The following is a 21,594-nucleotide window of genomic DNA, read 5'->3' as shown; positions in this document are numbered from 1 at the left end:
CCTCTAAACCCAAATATATTGCTTTAAAAAAAAAAAAAAAAAAAAAAAAAAAGGTTAAGAAATTTGTTTGTCCCATATCAGAAGAGCCCTCTGGTGCGGGACAGCGAAAAACCAATATTTTTATTTAAATCAGGTTGATTATAAATGTGATCTCTTTCTAAAGAAGAAAGGGGGATATGATTTAGATATGATAGTATGAAAGGATAGATTATTGAATCTACTTTTAAAGAGCAACTTGTTTAAAAATGTTTTACATTGCTATGGATTTTAGTTTATTGCTACAAATTTAAAGTTAATTTTGTTATACTGTATGTGTATTTTTACTCTTGTTTAAGGTATTATGTTTATACAATTCATTTAAATTGTAATGGAACAATTAGTTTTCTATGATAGTCAAACATAATCATGTTAAGTTTTCTAGTTATACATAGATTTATTTCAGATAGGTAGGTAATCTTCAAATACTTCAAAGACTTACAGAATATGGCATTTAAAATATTTTTTAATAATTTAGACTTTCTGGACAATGAGACACGTCTGCTCCTGGCAGCACTGATTTACTTCAGAGAGGAGGATAGAAATCAAAGACACTCCATATGGAGTTTATCTTCTTCTTGGCAAAAAGCCATTTGGGCAAGAAATTGTTCTTGCCTGGACTGCTTGAAAAAAATGTATCAACTGGACATACAAGACCCATAGGAAGGTGACCACTGAACTTTGCTTAGCAAAATGGTCCTTCAGGTTACTGCTTCGCAGAGGAAACTACCAGACATTCTACAGGACACAGAGAGAAGTAACTGAGAGACTCTAGGTTGTGGGCTGAAGACAGATGCCCCAACTTTACAAAAGAACTTTGGATGACTGTTCAGACTGCCAGCTGTCTCTGTCCACTTTTGCAAGACTCTTGAAAGTTGCTTGTGTCCTTCTACCATTTCTTAGGTAATATTATAGCCTTCTGAGGTCTTTGATGTAGTTGAAGACTAGATAGTTATAATTTTCCTTAGTTATGATAAAAGATACATTAGATATAAAATCTTAGACTCACAAATATAAGAGAGATAGGATATCTTCTTTAATATTGTAACTGTAATTCTTGCTTGACAATTGTTTTGTTATATATAATTTTACTATGTTAAAGTTAAAACCTTTTTTGAAAAAAAAAGAGAAAGGGGAAGTGCTGTGGATGATTGCTTGATAAATAAAACACTGATTGGCCAGTAGCCAGACAGGACGTATAGGCTGGACTAGCAGAGAGGAGAACTGAGAGAACAGGAAGGCAGAGAAGAGGAGATATCAGCCTGCCATCCAGGGAGAATCATATAAAGGCAGCAGGTAAAGCCACGGAACACGTGGTGACATATAGATGAACAGAAATGGGTTGAGTGTAAGAGTAAGAGCTAGACAATGGCAGGCCTGTGCTAATGGCCGAGCAGTTTAAATAATATAAATGTCTGTATGTTTATTTTATAAGTGGGCTATGGGACTGCCAGGGCTTGGTGGGACTTGGAAAAAAAAAACAAAACAACAACTCTAACTACAGTCAGGTATTTCCCATCACCCTGTATCAGCCTCCTGAATGCTGAGATTGGAGTATGTGCCCATGTACCACCACATCTGGCTAAAAATGATGCTTTCAAAGTTATATTTCACTTAAATCAATATTTTAGCAAAGGACATATGCCCTTAAACATGAACTTGTAAGATAAGTTAGAAAAAAATGCCTTTAAATTTTGCCTGTGTATTTGTCTTTACTTTTCTCTACATAGAAACTGGATAGTTTTTTGTGGTCTTGGAGTTTGAGCCCAGAGTCTTATGCATATCATGCACACAGTGAAGGAGCTGTACCATGACCATGTCTGAAGGCATTCATTCCTGTTCTCTCTTCCTAAGAGAAAAGGCTCTTCCTATGCCTTTCTAAAAAAGAGATAGTGAAGTCCAATCAGCAAGCTGATGTTAAGGTACCCAGCATCATGACTAGCAAGACAGCTAGTGGTTAGGGAATTAGAAAGATAGACTCCATGCCTAGCATTTGCATGACCTCAGTCCAGAGGGTACAGTGATTTCCTGAAGGGTCCAGTCACCTAGAAGGCGGCTTCCTAAGTTCCCAGCACTAACAGTCCAGGAGACAGTGAACTAGGAAACAGAGATGTCATAGACATGAGGCCTTCTAGGCCTCCCCTCCTGGAAGTTACCAGAAATCAAATGGTTCTCAAAGCTGTGGCAGGAACAGAGCAGCTGCTTTGGCAGACACTCAGGGGTTAACTGAAAGTGAGGTAAAGCAAGGCACCTGCCTTCATTTTATTTCTGGCACCATTACAGCCTTAAACTTTTGGGCCACTTCCTGATTGGTCTGCACATAGGTATGTTAATTATTTAAGAAGTGTTTGTTTGAAGCTGGTAGCTCTTCCCCTTTAAGGACAAGGAGGCTGAGATAAGAGCCACTAGGATTTGGAGCTGGAAAGATGGCTTGGTGATTGACGGGCTTGCTGAGCAAGCATGAAGACCTAAGTCTGGATCCTCAGCAGTCAGGCAAAAAGCTGGGTGTGGTGAGCGCATCTCTAATGGGAGTGGAATGGAATGGGGGATGGGAAGATCTTGGCAGAGATCCCTGGCCAGGCAGCCTGATTGAAATTCAAAATCCAGGCTCAGTGGGAAACCGTGCCTCAAAAATTAAGGCAGAGAGAAACATAGAAATGCCAACATTCCTGCCTGGCTTCTATATGTGTTCTTACAGGCAAATGCAAACAAATACTACATACATGTACCCCGCTCCTCCGTGACCACTGAGATTTTCAGAGACATCATACATAATAGCTGGTGAGTCTTTCCAGCTCCAATGGGATTGGAGCCTTCCTGTCTCTAGTCATTCCCTAAACTGGCTGAGAACTGTAAGCCTTGGACAACACACTTGCTGCTGGAAACAAAGAACTCATCTCCAAAGGGAACGAATTGCCCTGGAGTGATGAGGATTTCAACTTCCCTAGAGAAACAGTGCTGAGACCATGATGATCCAAGCCCCATTTGACTAAGATGTATGATGCCTCTGCTTCCTGTCCATGCCGCTACAGTCCTGGAGTGTGCATGTCAATAGCCTTGACATGTCAGAAGCCAGGACAAGGAAGTCCACTGCCGCTCCTCTGGCTTGTTTTGCTTTGTTTTCTTTTTCTTTCTTTCTTTTTTTTTTTTTTTTAACGTACCTTGTTGAGCAGATTCCTTTCCTGGCCTTCTCTGGTGACTTCCTGTTTGATTCCTAGGCTGAGTGGCTGGATCTGATTTGTTGAATCTACCCACAGTAAGGTTCCCTATGGCCTTGAACTCTGGTAGCAAAGGTAGGAAGGCTATATCTCATCCAACCATTCTGAGGAATATTCTATCATAAATTCATTACTCTCTTTGCAGCCTCATTCTGTACATTATGTTAGATGATATCTCCTTTGAAGAGGAAGAGAACACCATGTTAGTAGTGTTTCAGGAAAGACATAACAGCCCAACCTGGCAGGGGCAGGGCAGACGGCCCAGACTCCAGGGCACAGGAAACTTAACTTCTGAGACATACATCGTACATCATATGGTGATTATGAAGCCAGGTAGTGTGAGTTTTTTTTTTGTTGTTGTTCTGGAGTGATAAAATAAGAGGAAAAAAGCACCATAAAAATGTTTAAATTGCTCTGTCATTTGCATATGTATAGACATATGTATGTCTATACGTATGTATGTATGTATGGTATGTATGCCAATATTCCTTTTGTGTGTGGTATCTCATTGTTCTACAGCCTGCCAATTTGGCTAGACAGACCAGCAATGAGCCCCAGGGAGCTACCTATTTCTAGTTCTCCAGATTGGGTCTGTAATCATGTACGTGATTTTCAAGAGACATGGAAAATCACAGAGAGAAAAAACAGCCCTATTTTCAATATTTACAAAGTGCATTTTCAACTAGTATTTGGGATTTCCAAAATGCAAATTAAGGAGCTGATAAATAAAACTGGGGCTTCTTCAATGTTATACATACTCTACCTCTGAGCCACCCTCAGGCCCCAAAGCACAAACTTCTTTTGTTTGTCTGAGACAGCAGCTCTCTATAAAGCCCTGGCTGGCCTAGAACTCATAAGTAGTGCTGGGGTTAAAGGCAGTTGCCAGCATGACCAGCTTGTACATAGACACCATGAGCCTTTGAGCTCACCTGTTACAGGCTTGTTCCTCAGCTGGTGATGCTATTGGGAAGTGATTAGATCCACAAGGATACTGACTTCATCACTGCATCCATTGATGAGTTCTAGCTCAACGATCTAGGAACACTTCCTGCCCTTAACATTTAGAGAATATTTTTATTATCTATAATCAAACCTGTGAAGATGATACATATTTAATATAATGTATTATATGGAAATGGAAAAAAAATAACTCAGTGTTTCTGGTCCAATATGGCTATTAATTTCAATGTGATAGACTGGAAACAGAGTGTATTTTGTCTGCTCTCTCCATGTCCCCTCCGCTAGCTCTCTAGCTCTCTCACTCTCTTACTCTTTCTTATTCTCTTGCCACTTCCTGGTTGCCAAGAGCTGAGCAGCCTCCTCAGGATGTTCTGTCTTGTGACAGGACCATAGCGATGGAGCAAGCCAAACGAGGATTGGAACCTGTGAGACTCTGAGATAGAATAGCTTCCCTACATTGACAGCATCCTCTTATGTACTTCGTCAGAGCAAGAGAGAGTCGCAAGGTGACAGAAAGAAGCCCCCATAAAGCTGTTGTATGATCTCTCTTGCTTCAGGCTGCTTGTTTCTTTGGTTTTTCTTCTTGGTGTACTTGAAGACTGGGTTTAAGACATGACACATGCTGCATGGGTTCTCCACTGCCCAGCTTCATGCTTAGCTTCAAGTTTTACCAAGGATAAAAGGGAAGGAGGCATGTGTTGGGACCTGTTGTCTACAAAGAAACAGAACAATTCCTTTGTGGGTCTCAGTTAGAGCAATGGCTAGGGAAGACCTAGAGATCAGTTCAGGTAGAAGGAGGAGCCACGGCGCTGTGTACCATCCTTCTGGTTCAAGGGCATCCCCCACAGTGTCTGGTTAATATGCTTATGGATGTCTTCTAACACAAGTAATTCCAGATTCTCCTTTTTAGTAAAGGTTGTCAAGAGCAGGACATGCTGGTAATTAGATTTATCCATCAATTTGTTCTGAACAGGTGAAAAAAACATTTATCAAGGTTATTGGCAATTTTTTTTGACAGTAGTGAAGATAAATTGCTTTACAGAAAATAAGGAAAGAACTATATATTAAAAGAAAAAAGGCCCTGTAAATATCCCCGAGATGTTAAGTGATGACGTACCTCATCAAATTCAAGGTATTAAATTGGCGATTTTGTAAATATTTAGGAAAGTGGGGGAAAGTAAGACATTTTCCTTTTTATTTCCTGAGTATGAGAAATGCAGAGACGTGGAGAACAAACACACAAAACAAAAACGTGGAACCTCGGATGGCAGGACGTAATGCTCATCTCAGAAAATCATACCCACAATTGCGTCATTTTCACATGCTGAGTTCTGAGAGCTGAGGGACACCCGAGGGTCTCAGCAGCAGCTTCAGAAGCCAGGTTTCACATGGAACTGTTTCTGCTCCCCAAAAATAAGTCATGGAAGTCATAGTTCCTCTTCTCTAAGGTGAGTCACAGGAGTGAGAGTCCCTCCTCCCACACAAACCCAAAAAACTCGAAACCCATAAAGGTCATGTTTGCTCATCTTCCTTGAAAGCCTTTGTTTCTGGGAAGCCTGCCTTTACTTAGGACAGAGAAGCGCATAGAAAAATCCCAGAAGAATCTTAGCAGGCTGGCCTTGCTACTCACACCCAGTCTATCACCAGGAGGTTGTTCTCTTTGCCCAGTTCTCCATTCTTCATGACTCTAAGGATGATAGATACTTCTTCCTGGGTTCTTTGGTCGTCTTTTTGGAAGAAGACCAAATATAAACTGATGAGTTCTAATTGCCATGTTGATCTCTTTTTGACTTTTCTTGTTAGTGGTGTGCTAGCCATGATCCTTATGATGAACAAGGAAAGAGATTGCTCTCCCTAACTGTAACAACATCAAAAGTGGATAGACTAAGGAAGACACCAAGGCATATTTGCATATCCCAAGTCTTTTCCAGAGTACCCACTTTTCATGTAAGCCTGCCGATTCTGATGATTAAGTGGTACCATGAACTGATGTTTCCGCATCCCTTTCTCCATCTCTGACTTCTCTTCTGAGCTGTGGCCTCTTAGTGAAAAACTTCCCAGGCATTTCTGCTCCAATATCTAATAAACTTCTAAATTTAATGTTGCCAAATGCAATGTTAAAACCAACCCCACTGGACCTCTTCCACCTTCCCCACTTGTAGTAGATGTTTGAAATTGAGCTAATTACACCCTTGATTCTCTGCTTCTCTCAAACATATTGTAACTGTATGACTTCTCAGCCAAAGTGGAACACTCTTGAGAGCAAACGGAGGAGTTAATAATTAGATCGTGTGATATTGTGGCATTTCATACAAAACACACATTTTGTTTTTTATCTTAGTTTCTGGTGAGAGCTCCCCAAATCCCTGCAATTATGTGATGGGAGTGGCAAATGTGAACCAGTCTTGTTATTCAAAACAAGCACTTTCAGTCACCCCTGGCTTTGTATTAATAAGGTGGCTTTGGAAAGTCCCTGAGGATGCAGCTGCTTGCCTCAGAACTTTGTGGTTAGAGGTGTGGGATTTTCAGACCTACCACTATGTGTGCCCTGAGTGCAGGACCACCTGCTGATGCTATTACAACCCAAGCTGCTCTGTTAGGGCAGAGGTCTTGACTCTGTAATAAATGTTGAAAATAAACTTGTTCTCTCTCTGCCTGGGAAAGTGAGACTAGTGGTTGAATCGATCACCAATGAACAATGATGATTTAATCCCTACTGCATAGGTAATGAAGCATATCCCGAAACAGGGTTCAGAGAACTCCCAGGCTGCTGAGCATGTGGAAGTTGTCCCTCTCAAACAGGACATAGAAGTTTGATACCCTGCCTTCCATACTGAACTTTCTGTCCCTTTTAACTTGGCTGTCCCCAAGCTGTAACATTTTAGAATGAACAGGAAAATGTTAAGTCAAGAGCTTATCTGTGTACAATCTGTCTTCCAGATGCACAGGTATATAACCTGGGGTGACCCACATCTAGAATGCACAGTCATGTGGGACAGAGCCTTGGGGTTTGACAGTATTTCCATGTGTCAAAATTGAGTTAGAATATCAGCAAAGGCACAGGAGACACTGCCCCACTCTCCAGGGAGCAGCATGTAATGGCACACAGGTAAAGCCACAGAACACGTGGTGATATATAGATTAACAGAAATGGGCTGAGTTTAGTTATAGGAACTAGCCAGCAAGAAGTCTGCCATGGGCCAGTTTGTAAATAATATAAATCTCTGTGTGTTTACTTGGGTCCAGTTGACTGCAGATCATGAGAGGGCTGGGTGGGACCCGATGGGACTGGAGAAACCTTCCAACTACATTGTTGGGGAATCAGTTAAGGTGAGAGGAAACCCTATGTTTGAGGCAGAAGTGTACATGTTCTCATTTGAGTGAAAGCATAGAAGGAAAAACAGAAAACAGGGTCTCTTTCCCCTTCTATATTGGCACAATAGGTGTAAACTAGGCCATATTTCTGTGTTCTATATTGGGTCCATAAGAACTTGAAAAAGCTCCTTAATTTGACACTTGAGTTTTTTTTTTTTTTGTTTAAGACTGTAGTCCAAACCCACCACTGTCCATGGTAATTATGGCCCTTCACATGGTGTCTGCTGTCTATTTTAATGTGTGTTCCTGTTGCTGCTACTATAACACAGCTGTAAGGGCGAAGCCCTTGTCTAGGTGACAAATGTTAAAATAACTTTAAAAAAATATTCATACACATACCGGCATTGCTGGAAGCACACAGAAGATGTGGTCAGAGTTTTTCCCTCCAGGAAGACTGGAGGATAATTGCTAGGGGAATTTGGTGTGGGAAGGATCTTTACTCTGAAATGCATAACTTTTGTTTCATGGTTACTATATTTTCACTCTGCCTATACACTATTGTTGGAATTTTTAAAAGTGTTTCACAGGATAGGAGTCTCCACGAAAACTAGATTTTTTTTCATCTACAGTGAAAATTTTAAGAATGTATTTTTGTTTTGAGATAGGACCTACGTGTATGTTTTGTTTTGAGGCTATGAGTGTGCATTCTCGTGGCTAGCTGGGTATTATATTTATAAACTTTCTTTTCCTGTAGTTCTAGAGGAAAGTTGGAAAAATGATTCTATTCTGTTTCCAATTGTGTCACAAGGACTAACAACCTCATGTATAGACTTCTATATACAAGAAACGAGCTGTTAACATTTAACTACTACTTTCTAAGGATTCTCTTTGCCTGTCACACATGATTTTATTGACACCCTTCTGATAATGCCACAAGTTTCTTGTTTGACCCTCACAATACAACTCCAGGGCTGGCACACTGTCACACTGACCTTATATTTGAGGCAATTGGGGCCTGGGCAGGGGAAACAGCTCCTGTAAGTTCATGCCTCTAGGTCTCACCAAATTTTTTGTCCCACACTGGCCCTGATTCCCAAGCGGATGCCTTTAGCCACCACCCTGTTTTAGGAAGCATGACAACAGCAGCCAAGTTTCTTATCCATTTTCAGCTGCAGCCCTTATTCTCTGCGTCTCCAGCAGTAGACTACCCAGCGGATCTCATTTCAGGGGCAGCTGCACTGACTTGACCATCTCCATGTATTGTACAGCACGAAAAGCATCATTATCATGTAAGATGCTGGGAAACGTTTTTAAATCATGAACCACATGAAGCCAGGTGGATATCTACAACAGACTAATTCAAACTCAGTCCTTCTTCAGATACCTGCCAGCAGAACATATTCCAATGTGAGATGAAGTCCTTTCCTGTTTCATCTCAGGCTGTGGGCCTAGAAAGACATGGAGGCTCACTCTTTCTGAAGGTCAGTGATACTGTAATAAAAATAAATGATTTAAGTCAACCTGCTGCTTATTATAGATATGGCTTGCACAGCTGTAATGTTCTGTTGAACAGAGTGGAACACTGTCTATCAAAAGATATTTTTTCCTTAGTTCTTATTCCATTCTTTAAAAGGGGCTAAAAATGTAGTGTTCACATTGATCAGGAAACAGGGCTAACTTTTAATATGGTCCCATCACTGAGTGACCTTGGTGATAACACATTGTAGTTCAAGGAAAGTTAATAAGTGTCTCACTGAGCACACATGTGCCTAAACTGACACACAAGCCCTATGTACCTGCAGAAAGTAGAGTGGTCAAAAGGATTACTCAATGAACTCAAGGTCTAACTAGTTCACAGCTTCAAATTTCATCCTTGCCTTAAGTGCAACTGGCTGCTGAGATTCCCCATGGACATAAAACACATATTTTTATTTATGGCAGTCCAATTAGCTGGTAACTATCTTTTTAATAATCAATGTACAAATATATACTTCATACAGGACCCTATAGGAGCGAGCTGGACACATTCCATGTTCACTACCTTGAGTCTAACTGGTATTATATGCACTGGTGCAGCAGAACATTTAATGAAGACACAGAATTTGACCCAGGTGTGGTCTTTCAGCAACCAACATGATTGTAATAATGGATGCCACTCACTGGAAACTACTATCAAAAAGTCACCTTTGAAAAATTAAATATCCATTCTTGATTTAAAAAAACCCAATAATGTTGACATTTACAAAATTACATACTTTGTAACATGAGAAAATATCTCAACCTATAAAACTGAATGGAAAATAATATGATGGAAATTTAATTTAAAAAAATCTCATTAAATTGAGAGTTTTCCCTTAAATACTATAGGTTGAGAGATTAGTTTTCCATGTTATTTTAGATTATTTAGAGGCGTTTTTAGACATGCCAGTGAAGTGAAATAGGATGTTTATAATTAGAAACAACTAAACCAATACATAACGATTAAGTACCTGGGAACAATAAGAAGACTACGTCAGATTGACAGGGATAATTTAATAGTGCTACCACTGACTAAAGAGCCAAGAACAAGCAAAAACAAACTGTACTGAGGAGATTCAACATCACAGTTATAAACTTGTTGTGAGTTCTCGTACACCTTTGAAAGCTGCCACAACACGTCCAAACTCATAACCATGAACACAGTGAAGACAGTGCAACAGAGAGGACGAACAGGGACAGACGTGAGGCCTGAGACATAACAGCACTGGAGCGAGAGCCCAGGGAGATCCGGGAGCAGTTCCGGGACCACGGAAACAGGATGAGCTTCTTTCACAGGGGTGCTTCGCATTGTTAAAGGAGCTGGCTATTGCACATGAGGGGAAAGGTAATTATTCAAAAGTACCAGTTATAAAAATGGCAGGTCACCATAAAAAATTATACCTCTGCTTCATTCTTTATAAAGAAAAGTTCTGTAAGATTTAATTATAAGAGAAATAAAAATGAGGTAGAGGGAATGTTTTTCCAAAGGTTTGGCCCAGAGAAGATCTAATTACATGAGCTCTAGTGGTTTATTCAAAACTGGATAGATTCTGCAACAATCTTCATGCTTCAGAGAACCACAGATAAAGGAAAGGTAATGAGAAGCTGAGAAATGTAATCCCATATCATAAGAAAAATTGGCTAATTTCCTTGACCGATAAGCACCTGATACATACTAATAAGAAAGTATCCCAAAACTCTCAGATCACAGAAGCAGGTCTGGAACAGAGATGTCCTGTTTCATACAGAACTTTAGAACACATTTAGCATTACTTATAATTTAAAAAGTGTGATGCCATGGTTGGGAAGGTAAGCATGGTGGTGGGCTGTAGTTTTGCATGTGCAAGGCCAGGGGGCAATGCCCAGTGCCACAGGAACAAAACAAAAGGAAAAGAGTGACATGATTCACTGAGTCAATAAAAAGCTGCAACATTCCCTTGGTAAGGATACAGAAAGCTGTTTTTCTTACGTGTGCATGTGCGTGTGCATGTGCACTGGCGTCTATGTTTCTGCATGTCTGTCTGCCATCTGTGTGTCTGTATATACATGTGTGCACATATGCATGTGCTTGTCCCCAGAGGTGCATTGGGAGGTCCTACTTTGTGGGAGTCAGTTCTCTCCTTCTAGTCTGTGGATTCTGGGGCTTAAACTCGGGTTACCAGGCTTGGAGTCAAGCACCTTTTCCCCTGGAGCCAAATTGCTGTCCCCAACAAACTGCTTTTAAAATATTGTTGGTTGAAGTATAAATTGGTTCAACAATGTTATTTTGGAAGACAACATTGCAGTCATCATAGTTTAAATACATATATTATTGTCTTGGCAATTAAACATCCAGAACTTACCTTAGATATACACTAAAAAATGTGTTAAGTATCACATATATATGTCTTGTTTGAAAAGAGAAAACATGTCCATTAGTGGGAACTGGAAAATTGACTATGATGTATGAAGGCAGTACAATGCTAGGCACTCATGAGAAGTGAGAAGGCTTTTGGTTTTGTGTTGGGATGAATTAATCCCCATGATAATTCATCTCCAAGATGAAGAGAGAGAAAGGTTCAGAGTTAATGATGCTCTCATGCTGTTTTAAAGAGCATGTTTATATATACAAACATGTGTATCTAGGCATGTGTAAAATATCCCTGGAAGATTCTCTATGGAGTAGAAGCAGGCAGCTAGGACTCACATGGAAGGTGACTGTGTTTTCATTGCAATCTCTGCACAACAGTCACATTTTATACAATGTATACATGTCAAAAATGTACTGCTTTAAAAAACAGTTTTATGTTAAAAACAAAAATCTCATCTTCCCGTACATTCCCAGGGGAGAAATCCTGGTAATTTTCAAGTCGTGTTATCACTGTTAGCACAATCTAGGCTCCTGTCCCTCTCCCTTCTCCCTTCATTCTGCATCTGCTTAAATAAACACATGTGTAAAGATGAGCAATGGGACAGAGTATGGGATAAATCATCATCTTAGATGACAGTATCAGTAAAACATCAGAACACAAACATGTAATAAATTTTTGAAAAACTGCACTGCAGAAGTTAACAGTGTTTGTGGGGTGGAGTCAGTAGACATTTTCGATCTCATGCTGTTATTTGTGAGTTACACAATTTATACCATAATATGTGTTGTTCGCATTAAGTTTACAGAGCGATGCTTGTCTTAATGAGCTACTCACCTGGTTCCTGTCCCTGGCATTTGCATATCGAAATCTCTGGATATAATAAAAGACCAGCCATGCGAGGGAAATGATCATCAGGACAATGAAGGAGATGGAGACAAACACGACCGACGTGCGGCTCACATATTTTTGCAAGTTCCGGGTTCCGATGGTGATGTACATGGTCACGGTGATATTCCTTTCCAGCAGGCTTACTATCTCCTTCCCTTTGGGCTCAGGAATCATTATAGCCACGATGTCTTCCACACCTGTGGCGAGAGGGGCGAGGAAGCGGCAATGAGGGCCGGGCAAGGGGACGCAACCAGGGCGAAATATCTGGGAGGGCAGTGTCCACCTGACGGCACTGCCTCCTGTTACAAAGTGCCACGCCATTTGCAAAGCTCCATCATTTTCATTGTCAGTTCCTCAAACTTTAGTAATTTGGTCTCCAGAATTGAAGGTAACTTGTGTTTCTAGATTTGTGCCCTCCTCACCATCATCACTGACTGAAAGAATGTGTTAAGGACTGCCAGCAACCACATGATGTAGACTCTCCCCTTTCCTCTGAAACCTCTAAGAAGGGGGCCCCAAATACCTCTCAAGCCCTCTGCCACGAGGCTGTCTGTTTGTTCATGTCAACCACTCTTCTAATAAAGTTCTTTTACTTCAAAGCGCAATCGGACTCAATGTTCCCCTTGAACCCCAAATCTAAAACCTTTTACTTCCAGAATCTTATTCAAATCTGAGATACCTAACAGCTGGACTCTGAGTCTCATCTTGTCTTCCTTCAGCTCCCCAGAGATGCTGCAGTTACACACACACACACACACACACACACACACACACACACACACACACCACACACACACACACACACACACACACACACACACTCACAGAGTTGAAATCATGATTCAGACACCAGCAAGGTCATGCCCAGGCTACTTTTCCACTCTCTAAGGTGCTGCCCCTGAATTTGATCAAAGTGAACCCTTCCATAGATTTCCCCGAAAAGAACAGAGTTTCCACTCCACAGAAAGAAGTCAAATGCACCTGCTTCCTACCACCAACCTCAGCGCTGTCTCCTTCTCCCCTCATGCACTCTGTGAACAATCGCAGATCCCTGAGTACCATTTTTAAAGCAGTTTTCTCCAACCTAAACAACCAAACAACCAAAGTGAGTACCCAAACAACCAAAGCTAGGACTTCTTCAAGAGAGCCGCCGATAGGTTTGGCTAACTGATACAATGGTCTCAGAGCTATTTTCTGCATATTCTACCCAACTCAGTGGAAGCAGTTATGTGTCCTCAAGCCAAGTGAAGGACCGATGAAGGTAGACAGTCCTGGACAGTATGGCCTTCTCTGTATTAACACCACAGTCCCCTTGTGTTCCCACCACTGGAAGGAAGAGGCTCTTTTCTTGAACTTCAGTCATATGGGTCCTTGTCTCTGTGTCATGATACTGTGTGAGGGGCTCAGTGAGGACTAGGAACTGATGCACAGGACTTCCTCATAAGCATAGGACACCAAATTCAGAGGAGCCAACCCAACCTGTCATTAGAGTGACACATGGAATAGAATTCCACAGTTCATTTCACATTACAATCTACAAACCAAGTGGTACACACAGTCCCACCTCCAGGTGGAAATATCCTGTTACCTGAGGTGATTAAACAAAATGGAATCCGCTTACTATTTAGGGAGTTATAGATTCAGGGAAAAAACGAAAGCCTGCTACAGATGCTTACAGACTGTGGGCCGGCAGGCAGCGGTACAGGATCACTCAGCTAGGTTGAACCAGATTACAGTTGTGTGTGTGTGTGTGTGTGTGTGTGGTGGTGGTGGTGGTATTGCAAGTCTCTTTGACTTTACTCTCTATCCAGGGCTTCAGTCCCATATCCTTGACATGGTTTCATTCAGGCTGATTAGTCAACTGCCTTAGTGTCGTTTATTTGTTACTATAACATATTTTTACATTGTTAAAAAAGCAATCCAAAAAGCAAAGGAGACTAGCCATTGGTTATATATTTTCAACATTCCCACAATTGTTGCATTGATGTTGTAAGACCATCAAGCCATTCTCTGGGTGTTCACCTTTCCTTGCTGTCTTTAAGAATTATGAAGCTGATGGCTTGAATTCTAACGTGGCTGAATACTCCCAACAACCTGTAGCTCCTTCTTGAGCTGTGTGTATTCTGGCTAATGGCTTCCTGTGGTCTGGGGTTTTGTGAGGGATTAAGGCCACTCCCAGGTTTTGACTCTGTGGAAATAGGATCTGCTTTGTACTCTGGACTAATCTGGCATGGGGGGTTGGGTTCATCTCAGAGCTGCAGTTATTTTAGAGATATATGAGTCCTTGAGAGAGGGTCATGATTTTCTGTTTATTTCCTTGTTTATATTCTCTGGGCTTATTGAAAGCTCTAGATTAGGTTTTTGTAAGGACAGGATGTGAGGGTAAGTTAAGAGGCTTTCTATGCTCAGACAGGCACAAATTTATATTTTAATAGCCACATGAAGATATTTCTTAATTGCTTCCAGTTTTGATACTCTGTTTAAAATGTTTCCTCTTGAGACCATAGAAATACTCATTTAAAAACAGCTTTCCTAAACCATATAGTTTTACCTTCCATATTTAAATCTTTAGCAACCAAATATGTTTTGCTGACAGGACAGTGGTTATCGAGTTCTCTTAGTGGGTGAGCAGAAAGGACAGAGACCAGAGTGTGATTTAGTTTCCCCCTAAATCCTCGGCTTTGTTTTGTACCTTGTGTTTTCTGTGAGGGTGACCTACTTTTTTGCTGAATCTGTCCCAGGCTTTTAGTCTTAAAGCCTTTAACATGTTTCCTACCCGGTGGTGGCTTGAATACCCGCCCCCCCCTGCTCCCCAGCCTTCAGTTTTCCTATTAGGAATTCACCCTTGAGAGGCCATGCAGTACAATCATTAAGAGTTGCTCTCTGGAACCAGACAGCATGTTGTAATCCAGAGCAGTACTTTAAAAATAGGCACCGAAAGTTTTGGATCACCACTACGCTCTAAATTATTCATTATCTGCTTTCAGGGATCTGAGAAAACATTTTCTCTCTCTGCAGGGTAAGGTATAATGAACTATTTTAAACTGTTTGTTTTAAACACAAGTGCCTAGTGACTGCCTGTTGTCTCCACCACTGTGGGGACTTCAGGACACATGACATGCTCTGGGAAGGAGCAGGGCAAAGGGGCAGGTCTATTGGTCTGGACACATGTCTTACTCATTTCTGTTTCTCTTTGTAGTTCAGGCTGTACATAGCAAATTGCACTGGGGACATGAATTTATCACAGTGGGAATAGTCGCTAAAAACTGGATGCTTAGGGGCTCGAGAGATGTCTCAGTGATTAAGAGCATTTGCTGCTTTCTCAGAGGACCTGAGTTCAATTCTCAGCACCCACATAAGGACCTTACAATTGCTTGTAATCCAGTTCCAAGGGATCTGATCTGTTTTTTGACCTTGTGGGCTCCTGAATGTACGTGGTGTGCATAAACTCATGCAGGCACACACACACACACACACACACACACACACACACACACACACATTAAATTAAATTGGGTATCAGTGTAAACTTTACTGCATTTGGATGATTTATTCTGATCAGTGAACAAAATCAAGTCCAAGAGGCTGTCCCAGGACCTAATTTGTTTGAAGGGGTCGTGGGCATTTATGTGAATAGTCACACTCTTCCCTGATCTTTACTTCATCCCAGATGTACACCTGCACAGAAGTGTAACTGTGGGTGTGCAAGAGACAGGACAGGAGGGAAACACAAGCCGGTGGGGTGTGTCAGGGCTTGCTGAGAGACCACAGGAACAGCTCAGGGTTCAATGCTGCTTGATTGGTGCACTTTTTAATCTATGACACACTAGGAACTCCTAGGCTTAGGGGAGTGACATGCACATACAGCAGAGTTTGTGTGGGTAGAATCCACATAGACCAAGCTATTAAGCAATTTCATGTTTACGTGACACCAAGGCACTTTCCTGCCAAACGCCTGCTTTGGTAAAATGGCCCCAGTCCACCATCTATTTTCCTCCCAAACTCACTTCCTGCCTTGGAAAGGTGAGGGACTGCTGTTGTGTACTAACTGTGTACCTTGGAAAACCTCTTCAGTCAGAGACAATACTGTATGACCAGCACAGACCCTCAATGCTAGAAGCAGAAGCACCTTGTACTGTAAAGCTTTCTCTATCCACAACAGCACTCAGAAGCCATTCTCTTATTTGATAAGTGTGTGTACATCAGGAATCCAAAGCTTACAAAGCCCAGGGTTGTTTAATGATGAGAAAGCCTCTACTTACACACTCAAACCAGGCTGCTTGACCATTGTGTTAGTGAAATCTCTACAATACCAGCAGAGTGCAAAGCACTGTATGGAGCCTGTTACCTATTCCTCCCTACACACCTTGGGTGTGTGAACATCTCTGCAGCCTCCTTACCCCCCTAATCAGTGCTTTAGTCTGTCTTATTGTTAATTCTGTAGGACTTAGGAAATTGTAAGAAAAACATTTACTCTTAATTTGTAAGTATTTTCTACTTAAACATTTAAAATAGTTCATTTAAAAACGTAATCAGTTTCTGATTACTGTTAATTCTCAAGCGGGATTTGTATGGAATGATTTTAAAACAGTAAAATACCATGCAAATCAAAAGTTATTACTATTTTCTATACCAACAAACATTTGTAATATACATAGATACAAAACTTCTAAATCAAGCTCTCCCAAATAGAAGACAGTACATTAAGGCAATTTTCGTGCCCAAGTAGAATTTATTCAAAATATGAGAATGATCGAATATCAGAAAATACTGTGGTGATTTTTAGGACATTAACAAGTATAAGGAATAAAGCATATGACTATCTTGTAGAGCTTGTTATATGCCTGTATTTGGTCTTCTTTTCTTTACAGTATTCATATTTTAGCCAGGCACAGGCTGGCAGTAAAAACATTAATCCCCAGACTCTCTTGCAGGTAGGTGTTGCCACATGCTCACTATTCTGAGATGTGTGTGGAAATGCTTTCCACTGCTGGGTCTTACTCTGCTGTGGAAAAGAATAATACCAGTTGTGACCATGTATATAAAAGTCAACATAGTTCTACAATTAAAATTAGAAACTAAGTAGTAAAACATAAGACTCAAGTCAACATGCAAAATAAAAAGTCTGCCACCTACCTCTATCTATGAGAAACTAAGGAGAAAATGGTCCATGTGTTGAATGGTGGACAACATGAAACTATTAAGAATAAACTTCATAAACATTGGGGCTAGATGAAGCGAACCAGGCAAAGACATAAAAATTCCAAAGGAACAAATATCATTTTAAACCCAAAGGTTGCTAATTTAATAGTATGTAGTTTGTATCAAGCACATGGTGATTTTTAGTTAGCTATTGGTAGTTATGACTTTGTTGCTTTCATAGTATGGTCAAGGAGCACAGTCTCTTGAAATTGATCATCCTTTTAGGGGAGAAGGTTCTATTTGTTTTTAAAAAATCACTACCTATTCCTTGATGGTTACAAAGATCTCAGTGATTAAACTAAGTAATTGCAGTCAAGTCCATATCTTTCTCTAATTTTTCTCTAATCAGTTTCATGACATAGTATGATAATAATCAATAGTCTAAAAAACTACTGATAATGGGATGGAATATCCCTTAGTAGTTAAAGGGCTTGCTGCCCCAACAGCAAGCTTGAAGACCATAGTTTGGAGCTCCAGAATCCAGTAAGAGCTGGTGGGCATATTGGCCACCATTAAGGACTTCCAGAGTCCAGAAGATAGATACCAGATCTCTGGAACAGACTGGCAGCCTAGACTAGTTGCTATCAGGTGATATCTGAGCTTGATTGAGAGACACTGCTTCAAAATATAACGTGGAGATGATCAAGGAAGACTTTTGATGTCCTTCTGGAGTCTCTACATGGAAGTACACCTGCATACACGTAAGTGCACATGCACAGTAGCAGACACACACAAAAATTAACAAGCAAAACCCTCAAACCCAAACTAAAGTGTTGTTTGGTTTGTTTTCTCAGTCCTTTCAGTTGCCCTTTGGTTCCCTGATCACAGCATTGCTGCAGCTGAGCGCTCTCGTGATATAGTCTGCTGGCCCTCTCTAGCCTGAAGCTGCTTGCTACATGTCTTCGTAATTTCACCATGTCTGCTTATGAGCCCTCGTCCAGTACTCTGGTGCAACATAAATATATTCAGTCTGAGGCCTTCTATGTTTCCCTTTAATTCTTGAATGTCTGACTTCATGTTTTCTTCAAATATATCTTTCACTGTCTTTTCTTCTTCTGTAATTTCTATTATCCTGTTGGTGGATCTTACTCTCCCTTTCTACATGTGTTTTGTTTTTTCTCATTGCTCACTGGTGTTGTTTTACATATTTATATTGCATTATAAAAACAGGGAACTGAATGGCATAATTAACTCAAATACAGAAATAACTTGGACACCACAAGATTTTACATGTACAGATTTTTAAAAATATGTCCACAATTCTATGACAGTTACCACATGCATGAAGACACTGAAATATTCAATCACCATCAAGAATTCCCTTTCTATCATCCTTCCCTTCCCTAAGTCCTAAGAACATATATATATATATATATATATATATATATATATTTCTGGAATATCATGTAGATGGAACCACACATAAATAAACCCTTTCAGAATAGTTTTTTTTTTCCACTTTGCACAATGTCTTTCCTATTCACTCAGACATCCATCACTAATTTATGCCCTTTCATTCTTGAGTAGATTTCATAGCATGAACTGCAATAAGCCACAGCTCAGTCAACCATTAGCTGATTGATAGATGTGTGTCTACTGTCAGTTTTGGACTCTGGTGAGTAAAGCTGTTATGAACAGTCATGTAGACGTTTTATGGAAATGTAAATTTTCATTTCTCCTGGGGTACATGGAGGCTGAGTGCTCACGCTTTTATAAAATTGTGAGACTTTTGTAGATTGGCACTCACACTTTGCATCCCACCAGCAACTTCTTAATTTTCTGCTTTGTCACCAAGCTGCCTTGCCTACAACACTCGGGAAAAATCAACTTAAGGAGAAATGGTTTGCTCAGGACCACAGCATTGGAGTTTCAATCCATGGTCTCCTGGCTCCTGTTGCTTTTGTGCATGTCATACATGTCAGTCCTGACAGAAGCATGTGACAGAGGACAGCCACTAAAGAGAGACCAAAAAGCAAAGAGAGATCAGGGGTTAGTGCCCCACCCAGCTCCCCTCAAAAGCTTGTCTCTGGTGAGCAAAGCTTTCTCCATGAGCTCTCAGCTCAAAAGTTCTCACCACTTCCCCAATACTGCCACAAGTGGGGACCAAGCCTTGGGGGACACTTGGGACCCACACCATAATTGTTTCTGAAGCTGAGATTTCAGCTCACCAATTCATCTTCGGCTGCATCCATTTCACATTTTAGCATATTTATTGTGTTTTTTCTTCAAATGATTGTCTTTCTCATACTAAATATCTCACACTAGTCCTGTTCCCCCGCTTCTAGCTCTTTCTGCACAGCATTGGCCATCGCTTACTGCTTGTGGCTCATTTCTGAAACCATCCCTCCTCAAGTGGTAAAACCACAGCCTGTCCTATCATTAATACCGCCTGAGTTCACGCTGACCCATCCATCTACTGTGTCTGGGGAAGATCCCAGTCAGAAGCCTTGGCTTAGTGGCTGCCAGAGATGAAGAAGAGAGGAAGGTTTGGCCGGCTCCACCGTGTGCAATGGACAACCAATGCCTCTTCCTTCATCTGGCTCTGGGACCTGCTGGAGGTTGTGTTCTGTCAGATGGCCCTTATTAGCTTTACCTGAAGTATTGCTGGAGCCTAGGCTTCCCACCCACAATTTTTATGGCAGACCATATAACTATAAACATTTATAATGCCCGATACCATCTAAGCCAGCCCGATTTCACACTCTTGTTCCTGGTTCTTCCTCTGTCTCTTGGAAAGTCTGGTCAGCAATGCCCCAGCTTCTTCCTGGACCGGTCCCTTCACCTCTTTCCTGAAGCCTCTTCCTGGAACAGCCCCAATCCCTGTTTACCCCTCCCATCACCTCCCTGCCTCTCCGTCTAACCATCACCCCTTGGACTGGAATTCCAGCATTAACTGAGCTACCTGTTTCCCATCAGCCTCCACATGGCTGCTCTCCTTACCCAGATTCTGTCACACGTCACACTTAGAAACTTTGCAAAGCACCCGTCACTCCTCTGTGCTTCAGTTTATCCACAGAACTCCCCCACCAACTGCACCTTTTCTAGGTCTCCATGTCACCCTGTGAAGGAAGCAGAGAGAAAGGCCTCGGAAGTCATCTGCTTCCATTGAAGTATATGATCGCCATGCTCAAATGGCACTGTGTATTGTTCTGTTCTACTGGACATTTCATCCTTCTTCCAAATGATGACCTCATACCATAGGTCTCTCTGACAACCCCCTACACTCCTTCCCACCCATGTTCTCAATTACTGACCTTAACCACAAGAGTTCTTGAAGAAAAGTACCTAGCTGCAGGAAATGCTCTGTCCCATTATCAAGTGAGGTAATTCATGTAGAACCACCTGGCATAGGGCCCGCCATAGGAAAACCACTAAGTACATGCTACTTTTATTGATACCATTATCATGACCTTGCCAGTGCCACACATACCAATCAGTCTGCCCTCCTCTTGTTGAAAGTCAATAAACGTCCCTTGCGTTAAGGCGGCCAAATCCTGTCAGTGTGATGAACCCTATCTGCCAGCCATCTCCCCGAGGTTCAGAGTGTGCACACAGGAAGCTTGAGCTGCAGAGAAAGTATGATTTGATTCTCGCAGCTTACCTGCTCAGCTACCCCAGTGGTCTTAAATAAGGACTCCTGTGGGGCTAAGCTGTGGGACACATCAGTGCTGTAAAGGACAAAGGATACGAAACTTCCTTAAAAGAAGAGAGCCGGAAGTGAGTCCAGAAACAGCTGACACCAAGATTGAGTGATGGGCGGGCCGAACCTGAGTCAGCCTAGTTTGGGCTTTTCCTCCATTGCTCCCATTTAACATGGTCCCCCAGTGACAAACGTCCAAACGCTGAACCATTCAGCTCTTGGCATGCCACACACACACATGTTGGCGCTGAAGCTCGAGGTGAAGTCATTTCCATGTGTTGTCTAACTTAATTTTACTTCAAATAATTTATGCAGAATTCACAATAGAATTCACCTCTACTGTCTTCATATATTTGGAAAAGAATGTCTACATCTAGTTACATTGTGAACACCTGCCTGGTCCATACACCCAAAGCCACCCTAAACTGGAAGAGTGACCATTCCACACAGCTCCTGTGTGCTAGTA

General features: G+C 41.4%; 1 protein-coding gene across 1 annotated transcript in view; it reads right to left on the bottom strand.

Annotated features, from left to right (window-relative positions):
- Positions 1-21,594, bottom strand: part of Rnf150 (ring finger protein 150) — a 221,032-nt gene that overhangs the window by 78,211 nt on the left and 121,227 nt on the right. The window contains exon 2 of the mRNA XM_036188190.1: positions 12,233-12,483. Within this exon, the coding sequence (XP_036044083.1) occupies positions 12,233-12,483 (251 nt within the window). The remainder of the gene's footprint in view (positions 1-12,232; positions 12,484-21,594) is intronic.

Source organism: Onychomys torridus, chromosome 5 (assembly GCF_903995425.1).
Source record: "Onychomys torridus chromosome 5, mOncTor1.1, whole genome shotgun sequence".
In the NCBI taxonomy this organism is placed as follows: Eukaryota; Metazoa; Chordata; class Mammalia; order Rodentia; family Cricetidae; genus Onychomys; species Onychomys torridus.
The sequence above is the reverse complement of the archived record's forward strand: the minus strand, read 5'-3'. Positions and strand labels throughout refer to the sequence as shown.